General features: G+C 40.3%; 1 protein-coding gene across 8 annotated transcripts in view; it reads right to left on the minus strand.

The window, feature by feature from the left end:
* The window catches only part of MGMT (O-6-methylguanine-DNA methyltransferase), a 369,913-nt gene extending 346,004 nt beyond the window's left edge, over nucleotides 1-23,909 (minus strand). The window contains exon 1 of one of the 8 annotated variants that reach the window (XR_012160039.1): nucleotides 10,324-10,557. Coding sequence is in view for 3 of the 8 variants with exons in the window: in XM_073354045.1 (XP_073210146.1) it covers nucleotides 10,324-10,392 (69 nt within the window). In the remaining 5 variants the exon portion in view is untranslated. Of the gene's footprint in view, nucleotides 1-10,323; nucleotides 10,558-23,615 lie in introns of those variants that run through there. The other 7 variants (XR_012160040.1, XM_073354045.1, XM_073354040.1 and 4 more) reach the window with 7 other exon arrangements.
* Between the last annotated feature and the right edge of the window lie 1,703 nt (nucleotides 23,910-25,612).

The following is a 25,612-nucleotide window of genomic DNA, read 5'->3' on the forward strand; positions in this document are numbered from 1 at the left end:
GCCCCCATACTTCTGACAGGTCATTTTAATATAGCATAAAATGAGAAAAAAATGGAAGCACATGAAGTTTTTTCTTTAGCAGATAGTTTTTGAAGGTTACCAACTTTTACTTTCAGTAAATATGTAAACTTTTATTGTTGATCTCAATCCAGGCACTCAAGTCAAATAAAAGAAACATGAATTTGTGGAGGTTTTTTACTATTATTATTATTATTATTATTTAGAGGCTTTGCTATGGCACTGATCAAAATATAATCTTTAAACAGATAATAAATTTAGACTTTCAATACATGTGATTTGATCATCATCATCTCCATCTGACAGATCAAGAAAGAGAGATCAGACAGGTTGAGTGATTTGCTTAAGGCAGCTAGAAGGTCTCGGATGGAGCTAGGAACAGACCAGAACTTTTGATTCCCAATCCGGTGCCTCAATCAGAAGACCATGCATTCTCTACTAAAACAGGCCCCAATCCTGGGAAGAGTCATCTGAACAAATGAGGCTCCATGTTATCATGCAGATTGCTTTGGAAGATCAGAATCACAGTATTAATTGAAACAAAACAGAGCTAGAGCGAACACAGAGGCATAGATCAAGTAAATTAAGCCATCTACCGAGACTACCATATAGCCAATTGCAAAAACAAACCAAACTAACAAAAAACAGTTCTACAACTAGTATAGTATGTTGGAAAAAGTTAGCCATATTAGGCGGCTTTATTCTATTAACTTTTTTTTTTTTTTTGGAGTAACTGACAAAATTGCCAAGTGGTTAAGAATTCAGCAAATGTCTCTTTTGGCATTCGCTACCTCCTCCACAACAAGAGCCACCCATCTGTCTGAAGGGGGTGAAACACAACTTTAATTTTAATTTGAAAACCTGAACTGAAATGTTCATGACTTCTTAAAAATTGCAAACACATTTGCAAACAGAACTCCAAAGTTCTACAACTTGTGTACATGTCAATTTCCTTTACATTACAAATATTGGTTTAATTCATTTCAGCCCAAAATCCCCTCCTTTGCATTCAAAAACCTAGAGAACTCTGCATCTCTCAGAAATCTCTCTATGCCACCAGAAATTGAGCTCTTGAGGAGCACAGTTTCATAAAGGTAGCACTGGTGAACTCATCTACATTGCTAAGACCCATGCAGTGGAATTACTCCTACTTCACATCCTTTGGGGAAATACACAGCAGGAGCTCTGAGATGTTGTACTCAGTGTTTGTCCCGCTGTAGATGCACATGCACCTCACAAAAATCAAGGTCCCACCCCCCCATTAACAGCATGCCCCAACTGACACATCTGGCTCCCATGTGAGGGCATAAAGGGCAAAGCAGACGCAACCTTCCCTCAGTCCCCTGACAATTCAAAGTTTTTGGTAGCTGAAGACTACAAAAAGTGGGACTGGATTTGTCTTGTGAGATGCACACTAACTATAACACCTCACAGAATCACAGTTACCGTAGGGTAAGTAACCATTCTTTCTTCTTCAAGCATGTGTCAGTGTGGAATCCATTCTAGGTAACCGGAAAGCAGTATCCCCTCAAGACAATGGGAGGAGGCATTTCAACGGCATCAGCTGAAGAATGTTGTTCTCTGGAACTTGACATTTAAGACATAGTGTTTGACAAAGGTCACTGGGTTATGTCACGCCACCACCTTACAGATTTCTGATACTGAAACATTCCTGACGTAGGCGGAGTATGTTGTTTGTGCTCTGGTGGAATGAGCCTTTATGTTCAGTGGAAAAGGTAGACCAGCCAGCTGGCAATACCGCAAGACACATTGTGTAATCTATTTCTATGTCCCTTTTGATGAGATTGCTTGCTCTTTAGAATGCCCAGCTATGGCTAAAAGTAGACATGCCAACAGTCTGAATGATTGTTTTATTACCTTGAAAAGACTAAAGAAGTCTTAGATATACCTTGAGTGTTTAATTACTTTTCTCCCAGTGCCAAATGCGGTTTCAGGAAGGAGACAAGCAGTATTGCTCATTGGTTTCTGAAATCGCCTTAGGAATGAACTTTAGGTGAGGCCTCAGCACCACCTTGTCCATATGGAAAGCCTCACAAGAGGTTCGGCCACAAGTGCTGAAGTGACAGCCACTAGGAAAAACAAACAGTCTTCAAGGTGACGTGATTCAGGAAGCATTCTGAGAAAGGGTCAAATGGAGGCGTCATGAGCCTCAGGAGGACTATACTGGAGATCCCAAGCTGTACATTCTTTTACCAGTGGGTAAGTGTACAACAGCCCTGTGAGAAACTTTGATGCTGTAGGGCAAGAAAAGACAGAGCATGAGAATACAGGTAGATTGCAAGCTGAGATTGCTCCAAGGTGGATGTTAAATGTGCTAAATGAAAGGCTGGCCTGTTTTAAATGCAATAAAGTAGTCCAAGATCTTTGGTATCGAGGCCTGGATCAGGCCCAGACAATGTAGGGTTGTCCATACTGAGATAGGGGTATTTTCCCACTCTGTATCAGTGTTTTGTGGGCCACCAGTGAACAGCCTTTGTCCACAGTATTCAGCCAACCAAGAGCCATGCCATGAGGTGGAATGACTGTCTGGATGAATCATCAGGCTATGATGCAATGAGATCAGGTCCAGGCAATCCAGTAGCTGGATCAGAGGCTGGTTGGACATCTGTAACAGATCTGTCAGTCAAGACAGCATCAGCCAGTATAAGAATGGTGGTGGCTTGTCTCTCCTGACACTGGAAATTACACTAGGATTTGGTAAAAAGGTGTAAAACAGGACTCTGCTCCATGAAGGAGGAAGGCATCAAGCAATGATCTTGGACTCAGACCTCCTCTGGAGCAAGTGTTCTAACACTTGGCATTGTTTGCCACCAAAGACTCAGAATTGGATGGCCTTCAGGCAAAGAGGCAAAAAGTGAGTGCCCCTTTTGTAGTATAATGCGTTGTCTGTGAAGAACTGCACTTCAGGTAGGAACACCATACAGGCCAATCTGATAACTAAGCTCTAGGACACTCATGTGCAGCCTTGTCATCATCTGGGGACCAGATTCTCTTAATCTCTAGATTGGCCAAATGAGCTCCCCAACCTGTCCCTGACGCCCCTGTGCTGAGAGTCTTTCTTGGGGAGGAAACTGAAAAGGATGTCCTTTTATGCGTGTTTGTGGATACCAGCAACCAAGGGAGATCTGCAATGACATATTGTGGGACTGAAACTTTCCTATCCAATGTCTCGCCAGAGAATAGACAGACCTGAGCCAGAGCTGAAGGGGCCACAAATGATATCTGGCAAGCAGCATCACTTATGAACATGCCAACATGTGGTCTAACACTGCAAGGCATGTCTGTACTGCTGTAGTTGGTTCTGATATTAACTGAGGTATGAATGCTTGGAATGACTGGAACCTGTCCTCCGGGAAGAACTTTTTTTTTTTTTCTGATCTGGAATGGAGCAGGGCTCTTATGAGCTCTATTGTCTGCAATGGGTGAAAAAGGTTCACAGTTCACGAGGTGGCCAAGCCAGGTGAAGAGAAGCAGAGCATATTCCAAGCTCGCTGCTGTCCTTCACTGCAACCTGCCTCTGATCAGCCAGTCATCCAAGTAAGAGTAGATGTGAACGTCTTGTATTCTCAAGTGGGCCACTACCACCACAAGGCGTTTTGTGAAGACCTTTGGTGTTGTGCAGTTTCTGAATGGCTGTACCTTATATTAGTATTGACCTGACTGTGAATCTCAAATGCTTCCAGTGGGACAGGTGGAAGGCTATAGGGAAGCACATCTTGCAAGCTAAGAGCCACAAACCAGTCTTTAGCCAGAAGAGAGAGAAAGATGGAGGCTAGCTTTACCATCCAGAACCTGAAGCAGCATATATATTTGTTCAGTCTACTCAGGTGTAGGAGAAGATGAAGAGCTCTTTCTTCTCCGGGGGGGGGGGGGGTGTAAGAGGAGTACCAGGAGTAGAAGCCTCTTTCCTCGAACTACCATGGAACGGCTTCTAGACAGAGTGAGGCCATTACTTTGTAATTGGCTCTCATGAGACATAAATGAATGGAATAGCCATGGGCAACCATGTCTAATAATAACCATGTCTAATTTGTCCAAGGCTGCTCCCAAAATTAGCTCCAGATCTGTTTTGAAGTGGCTCCCAATACCCCCATTAAATCAAGTGTCCGGATGACTTGTTGAGGTGAGTGACAGACAAGGTGGATGATGGGCATCTCCTTGAGTACTGCAATTATTTCTGCAACGTGTACGCTAGCTGTTTGCCTGGACAGTACAGGTGAACTCACTGTTTCTGTAGGGTCTCCCCATGTCTGAGGGGACACTCACTGATTGCTCAAGTAAGTGTAGTTTCAATTGCGTCCCCCTCAACTTGTACTCAACAAGAAGGATTTACACATGGAACATTGGGCGATGTGGCTCAGACAGAAAAGCATTGTCTATACCCACTGACTAAGGGAGCAAGTTCATTGTGTGTTGGACAGCTTTTAAATCCTGAAGGTTTAAAGTCTGACATCGCAGTTGGCTTGAGGTGCCTCACCATACAGTAGAGGAGAGTGTACCTGAGTCTCAATTTTTTCGCCCAGGAACATACAAAATAAAGGAGGGTGAAGGATTTTCCTTCATGAAAATACTCTAGAAGATGAGTTTGAAGCTTGGAGAACAAATAGTGGGATGGGCACTCACCACGTTCCATCTGATTACCACGGGTGGTAAGACAGAACTCGAGGGAGGGTGACAGCCTAATATGGGAGCACAAGGTGGTCCGGGCACGTGTTGCCCCAAATGACACTGCTATTCAAATTAAATCAAAACGTCAGGCATATGTGTACCAATCCTAGGATTCACACTGACACATAACCGAAGAACTTCTGTTGCCAAGTTCATCTACATTAACCCTTACTATATCACTACTTGACTTACCCATTGAGTTACTGTCAATATGACAACTTATCCTTCCCTTTATGACTGAAGTTACAACGCTTATTCATCTATAAAGTGATTGCAGGATTGGTCCCTACATTACAAATCATAGCAAGAAATGACAGAGGGAAGAGAATATGGGAAGGACGAGGGTTACAACAGTAAAAGGTTAAAGACCTTCTTTATTACATGTTCCCCCATTTGAACCCCAGGCATTAAATATTTATCTTTCTAGCAATATATATTGTTAAATTCACCATAAGGTGAATTTATGAAGTGATTCTAATCAAGGTATATTTCAATAAGTATGGGACAGAAGAGCACAGGAGCACAAATTCACTAGTACTAGTGACAATGTTGAGACCTCATTATACAGAACTGATAATTATTGTTAAAAAGCATAAGCCTTCGCGAGCTACAGCTCACTTCATCGGATGCATTCAGATGAAGTGAGATGTAGGTCACGAAAGCTTATGCTCAAATAAATTTGTTAGTCTCTAAGGTGCCACAAGTACTCCTTTTCTTTCTGCGAATACAGACTAACATGGCTGCTACTCTGAAACCTGTCATATTATAAAAAAGTTATTTATCATTTGGCGAGATAAACTATTTGAAGGACTTTTTTGTGTATTGTAGAACTCTTAGTATATTGGCAGTTCTAAACAGATACTTAACCAAAATAATGTGAATCAAAAAGAACTGCAAGGTGACCTAACATAACCTAGTTGGAAGAGAAAAAAACAACAATCAGAATTTGAAAGAATGAGAATCAATTTGAAGAAAATTTACAAGTAACAAATGGCAGAAATACAAGATTAACATGCTCTTAGTTAACTATACCTCACTCTGCAAGATGACAAACAGAACTGTTTGTTTCCACAGTGCTTGAGCTAAACGTCGTCATTTAAATTAACTCCTGAATTAAGTTTTGATTTATACTTACAATAAGCGTTAAAAAACATTGTCACTTCACTTACATTAGTGTGGAACAACTAAACTAGAGCTTGCCTATTCTTGCTCAGAACCTCTCCTTACAAGATACTCTTTCAGTCCACAGAAATGTGTACATCTTAGCAGGGGAAAAAAATTTCACACTCTCCCTTCCCTGCACTCAAATGCAGGACTTGATGCTGGGTTACTATAAAGTGGAAACTTCACAGAGGTCAAGTGTTGGATCTCAAATGATAAGAAAGGGTGTTCTTTCTTTCAGCTCTCCTGCTGACTAATCCAGAGGAAAGCATTGTTTTGCATTCTAGTACGATCCACTTGCTTCCCTATCTTCCTATTGGGAAATAAAATGTTGCAGAGACAGCAACTGCTCATGGCTGAATGAAGGGCTCTTTTAGTATGTCAGGTAAGCTAGACGACAAGCATTCATTCTGGCTGAAGAAGCTTAGAGCTGAACAGACAGCTCACAAACAGAAGTCTATGGGACAAATCTATTCACGAAACAGTTAAAATCCTTCTAATAGAAAACTTTATGCATATTTATTAAAATTTGAATTACAGCATGTTCACTTATATTCATTAAATTTACCTGCTTCTCTCTCAGCAAGTCAGAAACCTACATCAAAATAAGATTAGCAAGAAACAGCTCAAGTAGCATCAAAGTACTTATATTGATGTCTAAACACCTCAAATTCCAAGCATTATACATACTTAGATGGATCTCTGATTCTCTTTATCCATGCCCCTGCCACTTCTCTTACAATACTGAGAGAAAGCCAGAGTGAAGATGCGGATTTTACATTTTGTTCTGAAGGAGCTAAGGCTTGTAGTTATTCTAATTAACCTCTTTTGTCAGCAAGTTCCACAGCTACTGGGAAAGCTCCTTTTCCTATGTACTGGGACAAAACTTTCTGTTCCAGAAATTAGATATAGTTGTAGGAGCAGGATTTTATATTTGTACTATAAGAATTAATGTATGATTTGATCATCCTGCAGCCACCCTTTTTGAATAGCAGAAAGGAATGGCCCTCTGGGACACTGGTAGAAACGCATCTGACAGACTGCCAATGTCTGTACTGATGTTAAGACAGGGACAGATCAGAACAATCCTTATGACTGATTATGGTCACCCTTTTGTTTTAGGCTAAGATTTCATTATAGTATTTGCTATAAGGTCTTGTTTCTTGTATGCATTGCAAACTAAGTTCTGTAAGGTTCTTTTGTAATCCCTTCAGTAACCATATAATCCTTTCCAAAATGTTATCCTGTCTGAAGGTCTCTGTAAAAGACTGTGAGAATGAGGAATGTATGCATCAGGAAAAGATAAGGTGTGAAGGCCATTGTTAAAGTCAGATGGTCAAGGAAGGAGAAGTGAAGAAACTAAAAGGACACCAGAGAACCATCAAACACGCATCCATAAGTGAGGAAAGGCAGACTGACGACCCTGAAGTGGAGACTGGCACCCCTAAAGACAAGACAATTGATTAAATCGAAACCAGGACAGGATAACCCTCTTGGAGGTGTTTTGGAATGTTAACATCAAAAGACAACACCAATTAAGGAGTAACCAGTCACAAACTGACACAGCAAAATCCACAGACTTCAACAGAGAAAAAAAAGACTATAAGAACAGGGTGCTTGGCCATGGGACTTTGGGTTCGTCTTGCCACACTCCAGGAGCATCGGATTGCGACGGACAGAGACTGGCTCCCCTCTGCGACCAATCTGGCTGGCCACTAGATTGATCCAGACTCTGGACTGGTAACTATAAACATCAACTGGCAGGACCGTGTGCTTGGTGTGTGTGTGTGTGTGTGTGCGCGCGCAAGAGAGAGACGGAAAAGTATATGCTAACTGTGGTATTCTCAATAAATGCGCGTTTTGCCCTCTCCCGTATAAAAGATCTCATGTGCTTTGTATAGCATAAGATAGTAGCCAAGGGGACAGTAATTTTAGGCTTGATTCTGAATAGGGAAGACTCCGTAGCAAATCTGAAGGTGGGAGGCAATTTGGGTGACAGTGATCATGAAATGATGATTTCATGATTCTAAGGATAGGAAGGAGTGAGAGCAGCGGAATAAGGACAATGGACTTCCAAAAAAGCAGACTTTAACAAACTCAGAGAACTAGTAGGTAAGGTCCCACAGGAAGAAATCTTAAGGGAAAAAGGAGTTCAGGAGAAGGGGCAGTTTCTCAGAAGGAGAATATTAAAGGCACAAATGCAAACTATCCTTATGCAAAGAAAATATAGGAAGAATAGTAAGGGACAATATGGGTCCATCAGGAGCGCATTAATGACCTAAAATCAAAAAAGAATCCTACAATAAGTGGAAACATGGACAAATTGCTATGGAAGAGTACAAAAGAACAGCACAAGTATGTAGGGACAAAATTAGAAAGGCTAAGGAACAAAATGAGTTACACCTAGCAAAAGGACATAAAAGGCAATAAGAAAAGGTTCTCCAAATATATTAGGAGCAAGAGATACGAAGGAAAGTGTAGATCCTCTACTTAGTGGGGAAGGAGAGCTAAAAACTGATGACATCAAGAAGGCTGATGTATTTAATGCGTATTTTATTCCAGTATCCACTGAAAAGGCTAATGGTGACCAGATACTCAATAAAATATTAACAACAAGTAGGAAGGAACAAAAGCCAAAATATGGAAAGAACTGGTTAAAGAACATTTAGATAAATTAGATGTCTTCAAGTAGGTAGGGCCTGATTAAGTTTATCCTAGGATACTGGAGGAACTAGCAGAATCAACCTCAGAACCATTAACAATTATCTTCAAGATCTTATGAAGGATGGGTGAGGTCCCAGAGGAGAGCCAACTAATATCTACCTTTGAAAAGGGGGAAAGGAATTATGGACTACTAAACCTAACGTCAATACTTAGAAAGAACTGGAACAAAATTAAAAGATTGTAAGCACCTAGAGAATAATACAGTTATAAGGAATAGCCACCTTGGATAATGCCAAACCAGCCTAATTTCCTTCATTGACAGGGTTACTGGCCTAGTGGATAAGGGGAAGCAGTGGACGTGATATATCTTGATTTTAGTAAAGTCCCACGTGAAGTTCTCATAAGCAAACTAGGAAAATGTCACTGTGATGAAATTACTATAAAGGTGGGTGCATAACTGGCTGAAAGACCATATATCAAGGGTTCGCTGGCAAACTGGGAGGGTGCATTTAGTGTGGTCCTGCAGGGATCTGTCCTTGGTCCAGTACTATTTAACGTTTTCGTTAATGACTTGGATGCTGGAGTGGAGAGCTTGCTTATAAAATCTGCAGATGACACCAACCTCAGAGAGGCTGCAGGCACTTTGAAGACCACAATTAGAATTCAAAACAACTTTGACAAATTGGAGAATAGATCTGAATTCAACATGATACAATTCTATGAAGACAAGTGCAAAGTACTTCACTTACAAATACAAAATGGGGAATGGCTAAGTGGTAATGCTATTGAAAAGGATCTGGAAGTTATAGGGGATCAAAAATAAAATACGAACCAACAAGGGTGATGCAGTTGCAAAAAAGGCTAATATTCTGGAGTGTATTAATAGGAGTATGTAGGTAATAGGATGTAACTCTCTGCTCTACTTGACATTGGGGAGGCCTCAGCCAGAGTATTGTGTCCAATTATGGGTGCCAAACTTTAAAAACAGATGTGGATAAATTGAAGAGAGTTCAGAAGAGAGCAACAAAAATGACAACAAGTTTAGAAACTGATCTATGAAGAAAGGTTAAGAAAAGAAGACTAAGAAGGGACCTGATAGTCTTCAAATATGTTAAGGCCTGTTATAAAGAGAACTGTAATCACCCATTTTCCATGTCCAGTGAAGATAGGACAGACAAGATGTAATAGGCTTAATCTGCAGCAAAGGAGATTTAGGTTAGGTATTAGGAAAAACCTCCTAATTATAATGGTAGTCAAGTTCTGGAATAGGCTTCAAAAAGAGGTTATGGAATCTCCACCATTGGAGGATTTTAAGAACAGATTGGACAAAAACCTGTCAGAAATGGTCGAGGTTTACTTGGTCCTGGCCTCAGTGCAGGAGGCTGGATTTGATGACTACTCAAGGTCCCTTCCAGCCCTACATTTCAATGATTCACTCAAGTGATTGCAAGTGCAATTGTTCCAGAATAATATAGCTGTTATGGGAGGTCATGTTCATATAAAGTGAAGAGAAACTGTAGGTAGCTTGGGCCAAATCCATTAAAGGCCTTGGAGATCATGACCAAAGTTTTAACTTCCATTCACATTCAAATATCACCTATAATACTTCATCAGGAAGCTGACCTGACAGTTCCTCAAACCAACAGGCACTGGGTCCTGGGTTTTAATAAAGGTTTTGTGTTCAGAAAACAATACACAATCTAAAATAGTTCAGCAGGGTGTGATTCAGCATCCTTTATGGAAAAGCAGAATCTCTTAGCTTCTGTCAAAGCAGAGACTTATAAGACTTACTTTGCTAAAGTCTGTATCTGCTAATGTTTTTTGCCACTGATATTTCAAATCTTCTTTCAGGCTTTTCATGTTCCAGTTCACCTAAAAACTGCAGAATCTGCAAAGACAACAGGCAGACTGGGATGTCTTGGTGTCAGATGATTGATTGCATCAGTCAGTGAGGGGTCAATGTCTCACAAGGTCTTCTTCTGCTTGGCCTCATGGTTAAGTATAGTTTTAAGGGTATTTTAGTAAATCATGCAGAGGCCCCAGCTTCAAAATCAGATACCTTTGCCAAACCAGTTGAGATTGAGTGCATTCTCTGCTTGCTAGATCAAGGAATGGTGTTGGAATCCATTCCAAAGCAAGCTACAGTTTTGCTTTCACAGCTGGATGCTAGAAGTCACAGTGGCAAGTTAAGTGAGGTGTGTGTGTGGAAAAGAGTGGTAAATAAAGTTAAAATCAGAACCCACTTCCACACTCTTGAAAACTTCTAAAGACATATTATCGAATCATCATTAAACTGCCAGTCTCTGTACTTTATCTGTTTTACCTTTCATTTTACTGCTCCTTAATCGAAAACATCTCCCACAGACCCAGCTTTCTTATTGTGGATATTACATTCAATGACAGCATTGTGCAGTATTTGAGACACCACAATGCATAACCAAAGACTACAAAACAAGGTGATGTATTCTTTTGTATAGAAGATTTAACAATTAGTGGGAGGGGAACTGGGAGCAAACTTTATAGTTAGGTTGCCTAGCCTTTCCATTAGAAAGGATTATTACGACCTTTATTAATTGTTTCAGATGCCTTCACTTTTTACAGCAGGTCTTTGCAATTAAACAAGGAGGTTGCTTACTTTAACACCAAGACAGAGAATAAGTATGTGTATCTCATTATGCTAAGAACCCTTGTGGGGGTGATCTGATGAGGAACCAGGTTATCCTGTTAGTGTGCAGTATAGCAATAATGCCTGCCACCATTACTAATTTAGAGAAACTATATGCCATTAGTTCTGTGCTCCTCTACTAAAGAGGATCCCATTGGCAGTAGCATGCAGAGTAGGGCAAGCATCTAGCTTCTAAGGCAAAGGAAGGATTCTTTGGAAAGGGACTCAAAGCACATAGCTCCGTGCATGACATTTCAACAGTACTAAAGAAATACGCACTGATTTCCCCTTCAGGGACAACCTGAATAACAAGAGGCATGGAAAAGTCAGGAACTTATTTCTCACGCTCCTCATTAGGGAAACCAGGAACAGTTAGAACTAGAGTATTGGACTAAGGCACCGGGGGTTGCTAGAGGAACAGAAGGAGTGATCCACCCTGGCACTACTTTGGTAGGGTGGTTGCAGCTGCATCTGGACTGGGGATGTTGAGGGTGTGTAGCAGCCTCCCTGTCGCAGGATAGGTACACCCCACCACGGATGCCGGGTCATGTATGATGACAAGAATGCACAATTTCTTAGGCCCGGTCTACACTTATAAATTAGGCTGAAAAAGTCACATCTCTAAACACTATAGCTACCCTGATCTAACCCCTGGTGTAAACGCAGCTATGTTGATGGAAGAATGCTTCAATCAACATAGTTACCACTGCTTGGGGAGGTGGAGTTCCTACAGCAAAGAAAAAAAACCTTCCATCACTGCAGGAAGTTTCTGTAGTATGGTGCTGCTGTAGCACCGATAGTGTGGCCACAGCCTTAGAACAAAAAGCAGCGTGCTTCTTTCTTTGCACCTAACCAGCTCTGCTGGCCAGTGAGGGCTAGAAGGGCCCACTTCCTCAGTTTCCAGAAGAAAGCGCTAGGGGAAAGCTCGCACTGTGCTCAAAGAGGATATAGCCTGTAACTGTGCCTGGTAGCTGCTTTGGGTGCATAAGGAAAGAGTTCTTGCAAAGCCTCCCTTCCTCAGGGGCCAGTTACAATCTGCCTCATCTTCCATTGATCATCCGGGGTACGAATAATAGATTTTAAGAAATTTTTTTGTTTACTTTTAATAAGCCAAAGTCTGTAAATCATTTTAATAGAAGTATTGTGATAAGCACTATTAGAATAATAAAAAGGTATTTTTTTCAGTTCATCTACTCATATATAGATGCTAGTAATACATTTTCCTTAAAAAGAAAAAGCAAGTCTCAAGGATCCAGAGAATTTAATACTGTCTGATTTTGGTACTGGAATAAAAAACTATTATATCAAGTCAGTATATGAATAAATTCCATATGAAAACATTTAAAGTACATTAGATTTTTGGTCAAGATGAAAGACTGAAAAAAATTCAAGCAATCTATTCTAATTGGGTTCCCATGGTAACTGTACAATTGGGTTTTTCAATATAACATCCCAAAGGCCCAATGCACACTTGTAAAATATACTTCAAACAGCCTGAATTGTTTTTACATTACAGCACTCCCAGGAAGATCAATTACTACACATCCCCACCCTAACTATTAGTGGCAGGAGATGTTAACACTATTGGCCATATTAACATAAAAGTCATGTAAGAAACACCACATATCACAATAATTATATAAAACTAATCACACACATCAGATTCATCAAACATGTTCTAAGTAATAAACCAATACTAGTCTTGTCACAGGATCATGTTTACCGAATGTAAGAAATCAACCCCAAATATATGCCAAACCATTTTGCTTCCTATATTGATTTCAAGGATAAACAGAATCAATCATTAATAATTACATTATAAGATGACCTGCAGGGTTAATCATATTCTTAGAGACTCTCACCCTGGAATTATCAACAAGCATAGCTGCACTAAAAAAAAAGATAGCTGAAAAGAATTCAAATCCACATTTTAAATATTAATAGCACAACATAAAACAAAGTGCATTCACTAACATGGGACTCAGTTTTATTTGCACTAATTATAACAGCGATCTTCTTGCTATTCTATTTAAGACTGAGTTTCTATTATAAAGCCTTATTTTCAGAGGTCGATAACTTAGCCCTGTTGGTTCCAGGATGAAATGTTTATGCAACTGTTCTACTCAAAAGCATATTTCAATTACAACATCACAACGTAAATAGTTTAAGTTGTTGTTTCACCAAGTAGTTTGAGCTTTCATTTTGGAGGTACTGGGCTCCCCTCCCTGCCACCTTCAACTGGGGTTGTGGATGCTCAGCCCTTCTGAAAACATCAGGCCCGAAGTGGTAACACTTTTCTTTAGTGAAGAAGATCCACAAATTCTGACAGTGGAAAGTGTTTTTGGAAGAAGATACAAGTTTCTTAACTCTGAATGCAAGCCCATCTGCTCCCACTGAAGAGTCCACCAGTTACCTAATCTTCCAGAGCTAAAATGGAAATGTTGACACTTCCACTCCAAGACACAAAACTCAACATAAGCCTCTTTTCTTCCTGCAATTATAACATGTAATGTTAATCAAACTGGTCCACAGTATTTTTTGTTGTTGTTGCTCTTGAATCAACGTGACCAGAATGCCTGAAGTATCAGAGTCTGTGGACCTGTCTGAAAGAAAATTCACAACGATTGTCTAGTTCACACACTGTACGAAGATGATCAGAGTACTATAACAGCTCTTCTGAAGCTAGCGTGATCCAAGTTAGAGGTTCTCAAGTTATTTCAATGCGAAAGCATTTTTTTTTTTTTAACAGAAAGATTGTGCAAACTATCATGAGTGGAATGGGGAAGTGATCCAAAGATCATATCTCCAGCTCACTGATGGCAAACTAACAAAAGTTCATACAATTTGTGTAGCTCATTTACAGTATTAGATGCTGTACATTCTACCATGTAAATTCAGTCAAGTTTAAAAAGAAATTTAAAGTAATTAAAGTTTTTTAATAATAATAAATAAATTTGTTAGTCTCTAAGGTGCCACAAGTACTCCTTTTCTTTTTGCAAATAAATTCAGTGTACTTTAAAATTAAAAAATAAACATTTTTATCTATACCAGGCAAATCCAATTCGCTTTACTCACATATGTAATCCCACTCATGTGAATAAAGCAAGCAGGATTTAGCCTGTTGTGTGCAACCATGTAGGTCCAGATTTTGCATTCAAGATGATGGCTACAGAATACACACACACACACAGACACATCACCAAGTGTCATTCTTATAAATGGCCAGTGCAAAGGAGCTCATTCAATAGCAAGGAAACAGTACATAACACTACAGCCCTGCAGCGGGACTGGGATTCTGTAGGATCCATTGCTATAATAGAGGGAGCAAGTAAAATGTACTTTCTTGCGGGTTGAATCGGGCAGGCAAAAGAAAAAGAGAAAAAAGACTGGAATATTTAGTAGGAAAACACAAAATCTCTCGTCAGTTTATCATAAACAGAATTTCAGCAATGTAAAGCAAGTTTTTTTAAATAAAGGTTTTAATACCTAAACTTAAGCGATTTGAGAAAGATTTAAGAAAGATTTGATGTCTATTACAACAGGAGTTAAAGTATTCTTTTACGTAGCTTAAGCAAGACTTGTTCTATTCTTTTAGTGGTAAAAATGTGTCTGAATTCCATTTATATATATATATCTATGACATATGTCATAGATATATATAATAATTCCATATATATGACAGTAACCCTTTTTTGGTTTTGTTTTTAGTAGCATGGGGGACTCTCTCTTGCAGGATCTTAAGGTTTTTGTGGGTGGGAGCAGGATAAAAAAAAATGCAAGAAACAAGATGGGAGTGGGTACTGCGGAGCAGGATTAAAAAAAAAAAAAAAAAAAAAAAAAGAGAGAGTCCCGTGCAGGGCTCTACATAACACCACTAATAACAAGTGAAAAGGTACATTGCATTTCAATGTGCTAACTACTGAAAATAAATTATTTCATTGCTTGCATTTTACTGATTGATCTAGGGCACAATTTAAATATAATTATAATGGCAATTGATTACTCTGCACCATCATTTACAAGGCAGCATTAGTAGATGTTATTTACTAACAAGAACTGGCTGAAGGGAACAGGGTTTGCACAGGCAGTGTGTAGTTAGCATGATTTAGAAGCCACTAAAACAAAACTTAGTTATTAATTCCTCAGTCAAACTGGGCTATATCTTGCTAATGCATGCTATTTTAATAAAAATCTTTAATTCCTTTATGTGATCTGACCTTAATGCACTAAAAACTGGCTTTTGAATACTGCAATTTAGCTTCCAGTATTTCAGCCAGAAAGTGAGAAAAATCAAAACCATTAAACCAATGAGCTGTCTTAACCAAAAATTCAGCTGAATTCAGATTATTTAAGTTCTGGAACAGGCTTCCAAGGGTAGTTGTGGAATCCCCATTATTAGAGGCTCTTAAGGACTAGTTGGACAAACACCTAACTGGGAGGGCCTAGATTTACTTGGTCCTGCCTCAGTACAGGACCCTTCTCAATGTTCCTTCCAGCCCTACGTTTCTATGATTAAACTATACATTGAAACAGAAAGTAGGAGTAAAAGCTAGAACATACCATGACCCCAATCCTGCAGTCAGATACATGTGAATAGACTCCTATAGCAATACAAAATTCTAATGACATCACATGATCTCCACCTAGGCTTAGAGGTCAGTGCATGCCCAGGCAATTGCTAAGTGTATGCATGTATGTAGGATATACCCATGTCAATGCTAAATGTTCTTGGAACTGAATTTTCACATTCTCTGACTTTGTGATACTGTACAGCTTGAATATTGCATTAATTTAAGATTTTTGTTGTGCATTTAAGCTTGTTCTTTCAAAGGGACGCAAGAGAGATAAGCACCCAAATCCCACTGATTTTTCAATGGGATTTGGGTGCCTAAATCCCTGAAACTCTTGAAAACTTTAGTTTCCTTGAGAGCTTTTGTTTGTTTTTGTTTTCTTTTTAAGTGGAAAAAACAGAACTGTTCACTGGGGCGAATATACATTTCTGGCTTCCAGGTTACATGGACTTAGCTTCACAAATAATACTTGCCTTCACAAATAGGACTTGCAGGGTCTTCAAACCAACAAGTCTGCACTTTGTTATACAGAATGTGTGTGCACACTTAAATCTAAAAAAATGTTCTTTAGTCTCTAAGTTGCAGTTAATTGTGAAATTAAAACCAATTTTTTAATAGACTCAGACTTCAAGGCGAGAAAGGACCATAATGATCATCTAGTCTGACCTCCTGCATATTGCAGGCCATAGAACCTCACCCACCCACTCCTGCAATATACCCCTAACTTCTAGCTGAGTTACTGAAGTCCTTGAATCATGACTGAAAGACTTCCAGTTACAGCGAATCTACTATTTACACTACAAGTGACCTGTACTCCATGCTGCAGAGGAAGGTGAAAAAGCCCCAGGGTCTCTGCTAATCTGATTTGGGGGAAAATTCCTTCCCAACCCCAAATATCAGTTAGACCCTGACCATGTGGGCAAGACCCACCAGCCAGACACCCAGGAAAGAATTCTCTGTAGTAACTCAGAGCCCTCCACATCTAGTGTCATATCACTGGCAGTTGGAGATATTTGCTGCTAGCACTTGCAGATCGGCTACATGCCATTGTAGGCAGTCTCATCATACCATCCCCTCCATAAACTTATCAAGATCAGTCTTGAAGGCAGTTGGGTTTTTTTGTCCCCATTGTTCTTCCAGTACTTCACCCTGATTGTTAGAACCTTTGCCTAATTTCAAGCCTAAACTTATTGATGGCCAGTTGACATCCTTTTATTCTTGTATCCACACTGGTGCTTAACTTAAATAACTCCTCTCCCTCTGTGGTATTTATCTCTCTGATGTATTTATAAAGACCAATCATTTCTCTCCTCAGCCTTCTTTTGGTTAGGCTAAACAAGCCAAGCTCTTTCAGACTAAGGAAAAAGCACTAGCACTCAGTAAGCCACCCCCACACACACGTTTTCTCATCTTTTCCATAACTCAAACATATTCAGTCATCATGCTTGAACTGTACAATACTAAAAAATCCCAGATTTGAGCAGACAACAGCTACGGAAAATTGCATCCTAAAAGGTTAAACCAACTATGGCTGCTGGGGTATTAAAGCCCAAATATTTGGCATATGCTCCTGTTAGCCATTAAAATACACCACTGTCAGTTCTCGTGCTGCTTTCTGGTATGAAACAGTTAATAAGCAGTAAAAGTTGACCTGAGAAGGATCATGGATTAGTACCAAAATGACGGTGCATTTTTGTTTTTTAAAACTCCTCCTCCCTCCCCAATTCCTTACCATCCATGATTATCCAAAACCTTAAAAATCTATACTTTCTAGTTATAGTCACATTTGAGTTCCTTTTTAGAGTGTACTTTTTGGCCACTTGGAGCAGATCATCACACAAGTAATATTTTTTGCAAGAAACTATTGGAAGAACAATATTTTGGAAAAATATGTCAATGCATGTTAATGATATCTTTGTAAGATATAACTCAGTTTCCTGTACTTGCATGTATGTATGACTCAACACCTGCTAAACCATGGCCTATTTGGGGGCAATATACCTGGTTATCAATTTAATTCTCTGCTGTAAAATTAAAAGATTAAGGCAGCATTTTTGGTGTTCATGCTTGTGGGTGTAAGTTTGTTTTACTAGACTTTGCACAAAGCCAACATATCTTTCTGTACTGCTGTGCCAGCTTCCTTTTGGATGGTGTACTGGTGTTGTATGAGGCTGAACTCTCTCCATTAGCAATCTGATGCATCAGTAGGAAAGAGAGTTTGATGCCAGGACAGGTCAGGTTTCTTTCCTTGATGTGACTTCAATGAAAAATTTCTAGAGAGAGTTAAAAAGTTTGCAAGAGTAACTAGGAAATGTAGCTGTGTCCTGTCACTTCTTTACAGATTTCAACATTCAAAAATTAGAACTGTTGTCCTACATTTTCCCATTAGTTACATTCTCTTCACCAACCCAGATATCTCATGAACACTCAGTGAACTAGAGAATTGCACAATCTGTCAATAAAGTAAGCGTATTTTGAACTACTGTCCATATGACTCAATTTGTCAGTAAAAACTGCCACCAGCGCTGTGCTTGCAGAAAAATGTCCATAAATGCATTATTGCGACTGGCAGATCGATGTCTATAATAAAAACAAATAGATTTAACAAGTGCTTGCTTTTACGACTTATGCTATTGGTAGAATGTGCATTCAGTTTCACCCTTCGACTTCTGGGAATGGGCAATACAGGCTATGTTGGATACTTTGCTGACTACACTAGTGTTACAAACAGAAAATTATTCTAACACAGGAAATCTTTTAAAGTATTAGACTGAATACATCTAGGATTTAGCTCATTGTTCTAAACATTTTTTCCAAAACCTGCATATTTAACAACTTAAAATAATGAAAAGAATTATGCAGAAAACGGAAACTTGTTTTTAAAACAGTCGCATCCCAGGCAGACTGGCTCACTATTTTTAAGGCCGGTGCAGAAACACTGTATTTTTGCTCCCTTGGTGCCATGATTCAGCTCCTATGCCACTAATCTAATTGAGAATAACCATCACTGTTCACACAGAGTTTCAACATTCACCATGTGGGCAAGGGTGTCACCTTTTATATCAGTAGCCTCTGGGGTAGTGTAAGAAGGAAATTATATATTGCTTAGCTAGAGCATGACTGGGTGTAGTGGTTGTCACAGACTGGTTTAACTTTTAAGGATTACAGCTGTTTTAGCTCTACCACATACTTAACTGTGCACTTAAGTAAGGGCCAACATTAACAAAAACTACCATCTATTTCCTAAACCTATTCTTCTTTTGGTTGTATATACCTTTCCAGACTATTAGGCTTCTCTTTGCAACTGAAGTTAATTTATCCTGTCACCTAAACCTACACCTTAAAAAACATTACTAAATCCCAGTTCGCTTTGGAACAGTTTTTCCACATTATACAGTTTTCCCAAAATGAACTGCCCAACTCCCTGATTTTGCCTTTTAAATAAACCCCAATAGCCTTTTCAAAGGGCAGAAGCTTCTCCTTCAGGCTACTCGCTCTTTAGTAATGCCATGAATTGATTCTCTACATATGTTAAGCATTAAACAGTGGTGACAAGTTAATTACAGAGTTATCAGGAGATAAAGAAGTCACGGTAACACAAGTTACAGTACAACTACTATAGTTTCCTATGGATCTTCTGTGTAGTTGCTGAATAAATGGTGTAATTAACTTGTCATGGATGAGACTGCAGATAGAAGCTGCCAAACCCATCCTTACAAGCTCCTAAATACACATATTTGGCTACATTGATGTCAAAATCTTTGAGTAAAAGTTGCTTCTATCCTACCAAATACAAGCAAGATTGTAGGAAAGTTTTAGTGTTTAGGGTATTCCTACTTATAAATCTAACCAAGTCTATGAGCAAAACTATACTGTTTTATTTTTACTAAATGTTGATAAACCTATATTGTATGGATATAAAAAGCACTCACAAAACTCTGTTGAAAAAAACCAAAATACATAAGCAACTTCAGAACTTTTAGAATGAGTATACTGTATTTCTAGGTAAGTAGGAGAAATCTCCTATGGTATTAAGGAAATCATTTTTGTTTTCCAGATCTAAGACTATTTCAACTTGATAGACGTGATGGCACTTAAACAGGCTTTCAAAGGAAAACACTGAGAAGGCACTGCTCCAGCTAGCCAAATTTAAGAATTGTACACAAAGAATAAAAAGCCCTCTACATTTTCTGGAAGAGAAAAATCAACTACTAAACTAGTAATTATGGTTTGAGACAAGATATTCTAAAGGTGCGAACACTGGGCAGGGAACCAAAGCGCCCCATCCACTTCTGTGGTGGAGTTAATAAAAACCCTGCAGATCTCAGTCTGTTGGGCAGGAGTGGATGTAAAGCGCATGTCACCTCTGTGAACTTCTTCCACCCTTCTCTCCAAAAATCCTGTAGAAGCGCTGCCAGAGTTAGGGATTCATGCACAAGGAGAACATGCTCACCACAACTGAGCACAGTGGGACAGCTGAAAGAATAGGGACCATTTTTAATAGTCTTTTAATGGACCCATTGCCCCTGGATTATGAGGGGAGGGAAAATAGACTGTATCTGAGGTAAGGGAGAACCGAAGTGCCCAGTTCAGGTGGGGACACAGAACCACCAGGTGCATAAGTGGAGACGGCAAGAGGTATTTATATCTTGTGTCCTCCAGACAGAACTCTGTCTCATCACAGACAAACAACACCCCTCCACACATCCACAGGATCAGAATAAGGACTGTGTCTTTTACGATCTGCTGTGAGTATTGCACTAGTTGCCTTTTTTCTTTTGACACTGAGAAGAAACTTTTCCTTCGCTACCAGATTGGCCGATGCAGGATGGGTGGGTTTTGGTTTTGGATTTTTTATTGGTTGGATTTTTTTTGCTTTCCCCATGGCAGTTCAGGGACTCATTAGGGTAGGTCAGGAGGTTAGGTCAAGATGTCACAACTTAGGAGGTAGTAACTGAGCAGTGCAGGTATCATTCCATAAAGGTTTGATTCCCTGCTAAACCAGCTTGGAAGTGGATTTAAGGGAAGGCATCCCCTAACAAAGCTGGGGAATTGGCTCTTAATATCTGTACACCAGGGAGAGAAAGCCTCCTTTTTTTTAACCCCTGCCCCGTAACAAGGGGAGGGCAGCAGCATCCCCGCAATTGGCCAGGACTAGGTTGAAAAGAGGGAATAGGTGATAATGATTAAGGAAAGAATGACGACAAGAATGTACAACTTACTGTCCGTTATACCCAGATGTAGGAAGTTTTAAAAGGTGTGACTTAATTATACCACACACATTTCATCCTGTTTTCTTCCTGAATGGACCAGATAAGGACTGGGTTGGTAGGAGAAGGGCATAAGCTCATTAAATCTCCTTGGGAATTCCGCATGACAATTACTTCTGACTCGGTTGACAAACCTACCTCAACAGGTAGGGAGGAATTTTTCTGTGGGCAGGCACCAATAGTAGATTCCATACTATGGGTCCATTGAAGCTACATTTGCTGTGCAATCAAGGGAAGACTAAAGGCCATATACACAGTTCAGCAGCATACCATTTCTATATAGTTACCTTGGTCTCCAATGGACTGCCAACATTCAAAGGGTTCTCAGTCGAAAACTTTCACATTTCCACGAAATGGTTAACCCTAGCCCCCGCCCCAAACAGAATATTCCACAAGAAATCCCATGGAATTTCTAATCTGGCATATGTTTCCCTCACACTCCCCGCATAGGGACAATTTGGACTCAAGAATTAATCAGCTCTGCCACTAAGTGACCTTGAGCAAGTCACTTATTCACACTGTATCTTTATTTCACTGCTTGAAAAAGAAGATAGTCACCCATGATACAGAGAGAGAATTAATACTTATAAGGTGCTTTGAAAATTTGAAATACTATAGAAGTGTGACATTCTATCATTTAATAAGGTAAAAGCAGAGACCAAAATGAAAAAAAAAAAGAATTAAAAAATGAAAAAGATGCAGAAATTAACAATAACTACACTATGACTTGCTTGGGAATGATGAAGTAGCAAAGAGGATTTTTATATTTACTGTCTATATTTTTACAGTTTGTATTACAAATATAGCAATAAACCAATACTCCTTATTAACCTTTATTTTGCCTTCTCCTTACATTAAAAAGAGGAGTGACCGATTTGGCACCATATTACCAAATATTTTCTACACAGCAAACAATTATCTCAGCCCAGATTGAGCAGATGAGGAGTTCTGGAACATAGTTCATGCTGGCTACAATATTACTGGTTTGCTTCACTTTTTTCCACCACAGGGAGATTTTGTATGACAGAAGTGGATACGGGGCATTTGAAGGATTTAATTTTGTTGTTGTAAGACAGGCCTTAAGGAGTCACCTATTTGCTTGACATAGCAAGAGATCTGGTATTTCCATTTTATCTCAGATCCAAGATGATGAAAATACTAGGAGGCAACCAGATCTCCCAATTCACTGTAGCCTGAGGGAAGGGAGGACAGGGTGACCTGCAATAAAACAAGAATGAGGAGGAAAACTGAAATATTTAGGATTACTCTGTTCCAACCTGCAGATTCCAGATGCAGAGGCCTACTGATACCGCTAGTTTATGAGTGCTTGCAGGCTTCTACTGTAGGAAATACTCTGAATCTGGACCCAACTCCACAGTGCTCATAAAACCAAGAACCCCATTACTAGGAATTTTTTTCCAGTTGTCTCTTTCATGTACTATAGGATTGTACAGTGTAAATTTCAGTGAGATATTTAAAGTGAGGTTTTATTTTGAAAAGGGTTCACAAAAAATGGCACCTTCTTACTCACCAAGTCTGCTTTCTGGGTGCATTAGTTATATCTCATTATTCAGTGATGAGAATGCAGATTTTTAAAACCACTTTTTACTAGTTGGCCCTGAAGGATCAACACTGTTCTGGGAAAGCCTAACTTTATTTTTTCCAGCCTTACATAGCCACAGAATTGATAACTAAGTTCTGCTTTTAGTGCCATCCACACCAACCCATTTTGTCTTCAAATTATGCCTTTAAGAACTTCGCCTAGACGCAGTAGGTTGCAAAGGTGCAGCCAACAACATAATTTGAGATTGGTGGGATTCTATAGGTGTAAAAGAGATTAGCATTTGGCCAACTGAATCTTTACTACTGTGATCTTGAATTTGCAGGCCTGACAGCCAAGAAAGGCTCTCTTTTTATTTGTAAAATAAACAAATGGGATCTGGAAATCACTGAGACGCACTGTGTGTGGACCCCCACGATGCCTTTTTCAAAGAGTCACTTTCGGAGAAAGAGCACGCTTTAAGTTTCATCTCATTCGCTTGAAAATTTCCTATTCAGAATGTCCCAGCTGCATACCACCCTACACTAGAGAAATGCACAGCATGTTACAAGACCTTAGCATAGCTTTAAAAACACCCAAACAACCAAACAAAGGGAGGCAAGGGGAAGAAACCAAACTCTTCAAGCACTTTCCCAGGCTGTTCAAAGGAGAACTGCAGGCACAGCAAACAAAGTCTGAAGAGGAGACTTTTAAACCTGCTCTCCCTCCCCCACTTCTGGTTTTTTAACTACACTAGGGGATTTCAATGACTTTCTAACAAATAAACATGCTGCCCAGCTCCCTCTTTCCCTTGTACGAACAACCCTAAACCAGCAGGCCCAGTTATTCCGCATGTGCCAGCACAAGCCCCATTCCTAAGCAGAGCCGCAGCAAAAGGGAGGAGCCAGGGGCGGCGTTTGCATTTGCAAGCGAATAAAGCCTCCGGAGCTTCCACACCAACCCCCTGACCTGCAGCGGGGGAAGAAGGGGAGCGGGGACTGAAAACACCAGCCCAGACTCTACTTTGCCCCTCTCACCCGCTTTGCACCGCCATCGCTGGCTTTAGAGGGGCCGTAAGAAAATGCCCCAGCACTCACCGCTCTGCAGAACGGATTACAAGAGAGAGGGAAAAAAAAAAACCAACAACCAAAAAAACCCCTAAGACTTCACCACAAGAACAAGCGCAGCAGCCCGCGCACACAAGTTGGAGCAGCGGCTGCTGCCGCCGGAAACGCGCTTAATTTCCTCATACGCAATTTGCACGAGTTAGCTTCAGCGTCACGTGCCCAAATCCTCTCGCGCCCGGAGCCGGGCTGCACCCCGGCGCACCTGCGAGCCCGCCCAGCGGGCATTGAAATGGAGCGGCCGCGGGAGCCTCGGAGGCGCTGCAGTAACCTGTGGCTGGGGGGAGCGGGAGAGAGAGGCAGAGGCAGTTGTATGAAAGGGGAAAGCAGGCCACCGGGAGGGTTAGTGAAGGGCCTGGCTAGGGTGGGAGGTTTCCTGCGAAATTTGCAGGAAAAAGGTGAAAACCGCATAGATCCCGCTTCTTTTTTTTTTTTTTTTTTTTTAGCTTCAGTCTGTACCATCAACACAAAGAACAAGCATTGCTGCTCCTGCTGCATCGAAATAAAACCCAGACCACCTTAGTGCATGAAGCCGGGGAGGGGAGGACTAGATCTGGTACCCAGATCCAGCTGGCTCTTGTCCACTTTTTGGCTCCAGACCCCCAAATTGTACCACTAAAGGGAGAATGAGTGTGGTGTCTACTGAACCAAAAAATCTGGCTCCTGATTCATCCTGGCTTACTAGCACTGGAAAAATGTACGTGTGGTTTCTGGATCCTGCCACTTTTTAGCCCCAGTACTCCCAAGTTCTAAACACTGTAAAAATGTAGTAGCTCCTAGGGCAGCCAACAATGCCGACATTGTTGCAGATTGATGTGCAACAGGAGCTGGATCCGGACAGCATTTGTATTCCAAACTGCAAAATTCTACCAGTTAAATCACAAATATGTGTGTGGTACTATCCGCTCTCACCCCCATCACATCTGAGCGCCTCACAAATCTTTAATGTATTTATCCTCATGAGAGCCCTGTAACGGGACCATGCTGTTATTCCCGTTTTACAGATGCCACAGAGAGTCTAAGTGACTTGCTGAGGGTCATGCAGCATGAGTGCTGGAGCAGGGAATTAATCCCAGGTGCCACTAGTTCTCAGCCCATACTCTAACCAGTTGGAAATCTTTCCTCTCAGAGAGAAGTACAGCTGTCCCAAATTGACTGCAAACATCCAGACTCCAGTGTATCCTTATAGAATAAAAAGACCCACAAAAATACAGGTTCAGGGTGAAGGCTAAAAATTGTCTGGATTCAGATGCTGGGTATGAGTTCTTGTGATGCTACGTCTAGTTCTTGAGTATGGGTATGAGTTCTTGTGACCTATGTGTATTTGGGCATGGACTTTTTGCATGGATTAAAAGTAATTACACTTGTTCTTTCTCTAGGCAATGGAATTTGGCTGCTTGCTGCCAAAATTGGTAGTGTCCAGCAGGACCCAAGAGCTGGATCCAGGTTTATGCAGCCCTCATATGCTGAGATATACCCAGGTTTGGATTTTCTTTGATACGGTAAAATAAACTAGATCTGTGTTCTATTTTAATAGCTTTTGGGGTTGATGGTCAAAGACTGGTGGGATCCAGACAGATCTAGCTGCTATACTTTTCTGACTTTGTAAAGTGGGAAAGATAGGGAGGTAAGTTTATAAATAGAGAGTTTGCAAAGTGGGATGCTTAGTGTTTATAAAAGAGGCAATATGGCGTGAGGAGAAGGGTTAGGGTTTGTGCATAGGAAGGCAGGCTGTAGGGTGAGAGTTAGCCAAGTTTATAAACAATAGAGAGAAGGCAAGTGAGGGGAGGGTTACTAAATCTTACAAGAAGGTGGAAGCTCTTATTTCTAATTAAATGCAAAAATATTTTTGTGAGGACAACAATATTTCAGTATGTGAAGCTTAATCCCAAATTTATTGGGCCTAATTT

Source organism: Lepidochelys kempii, chromosome 7, assembly GCF_965140265.1.
Source record: "Lepidochelys kempii isolate rLepKem1 chromosome 7, rLepKem1.hap2, whole genome shotgun sequence".
In the NCBI taxonomy this organism is placed as follows: Eukaryota; Metazoa; Chordata; order Testudines; family Cheloniidae; genus Lepidochelys; species Lepidochelys kempii.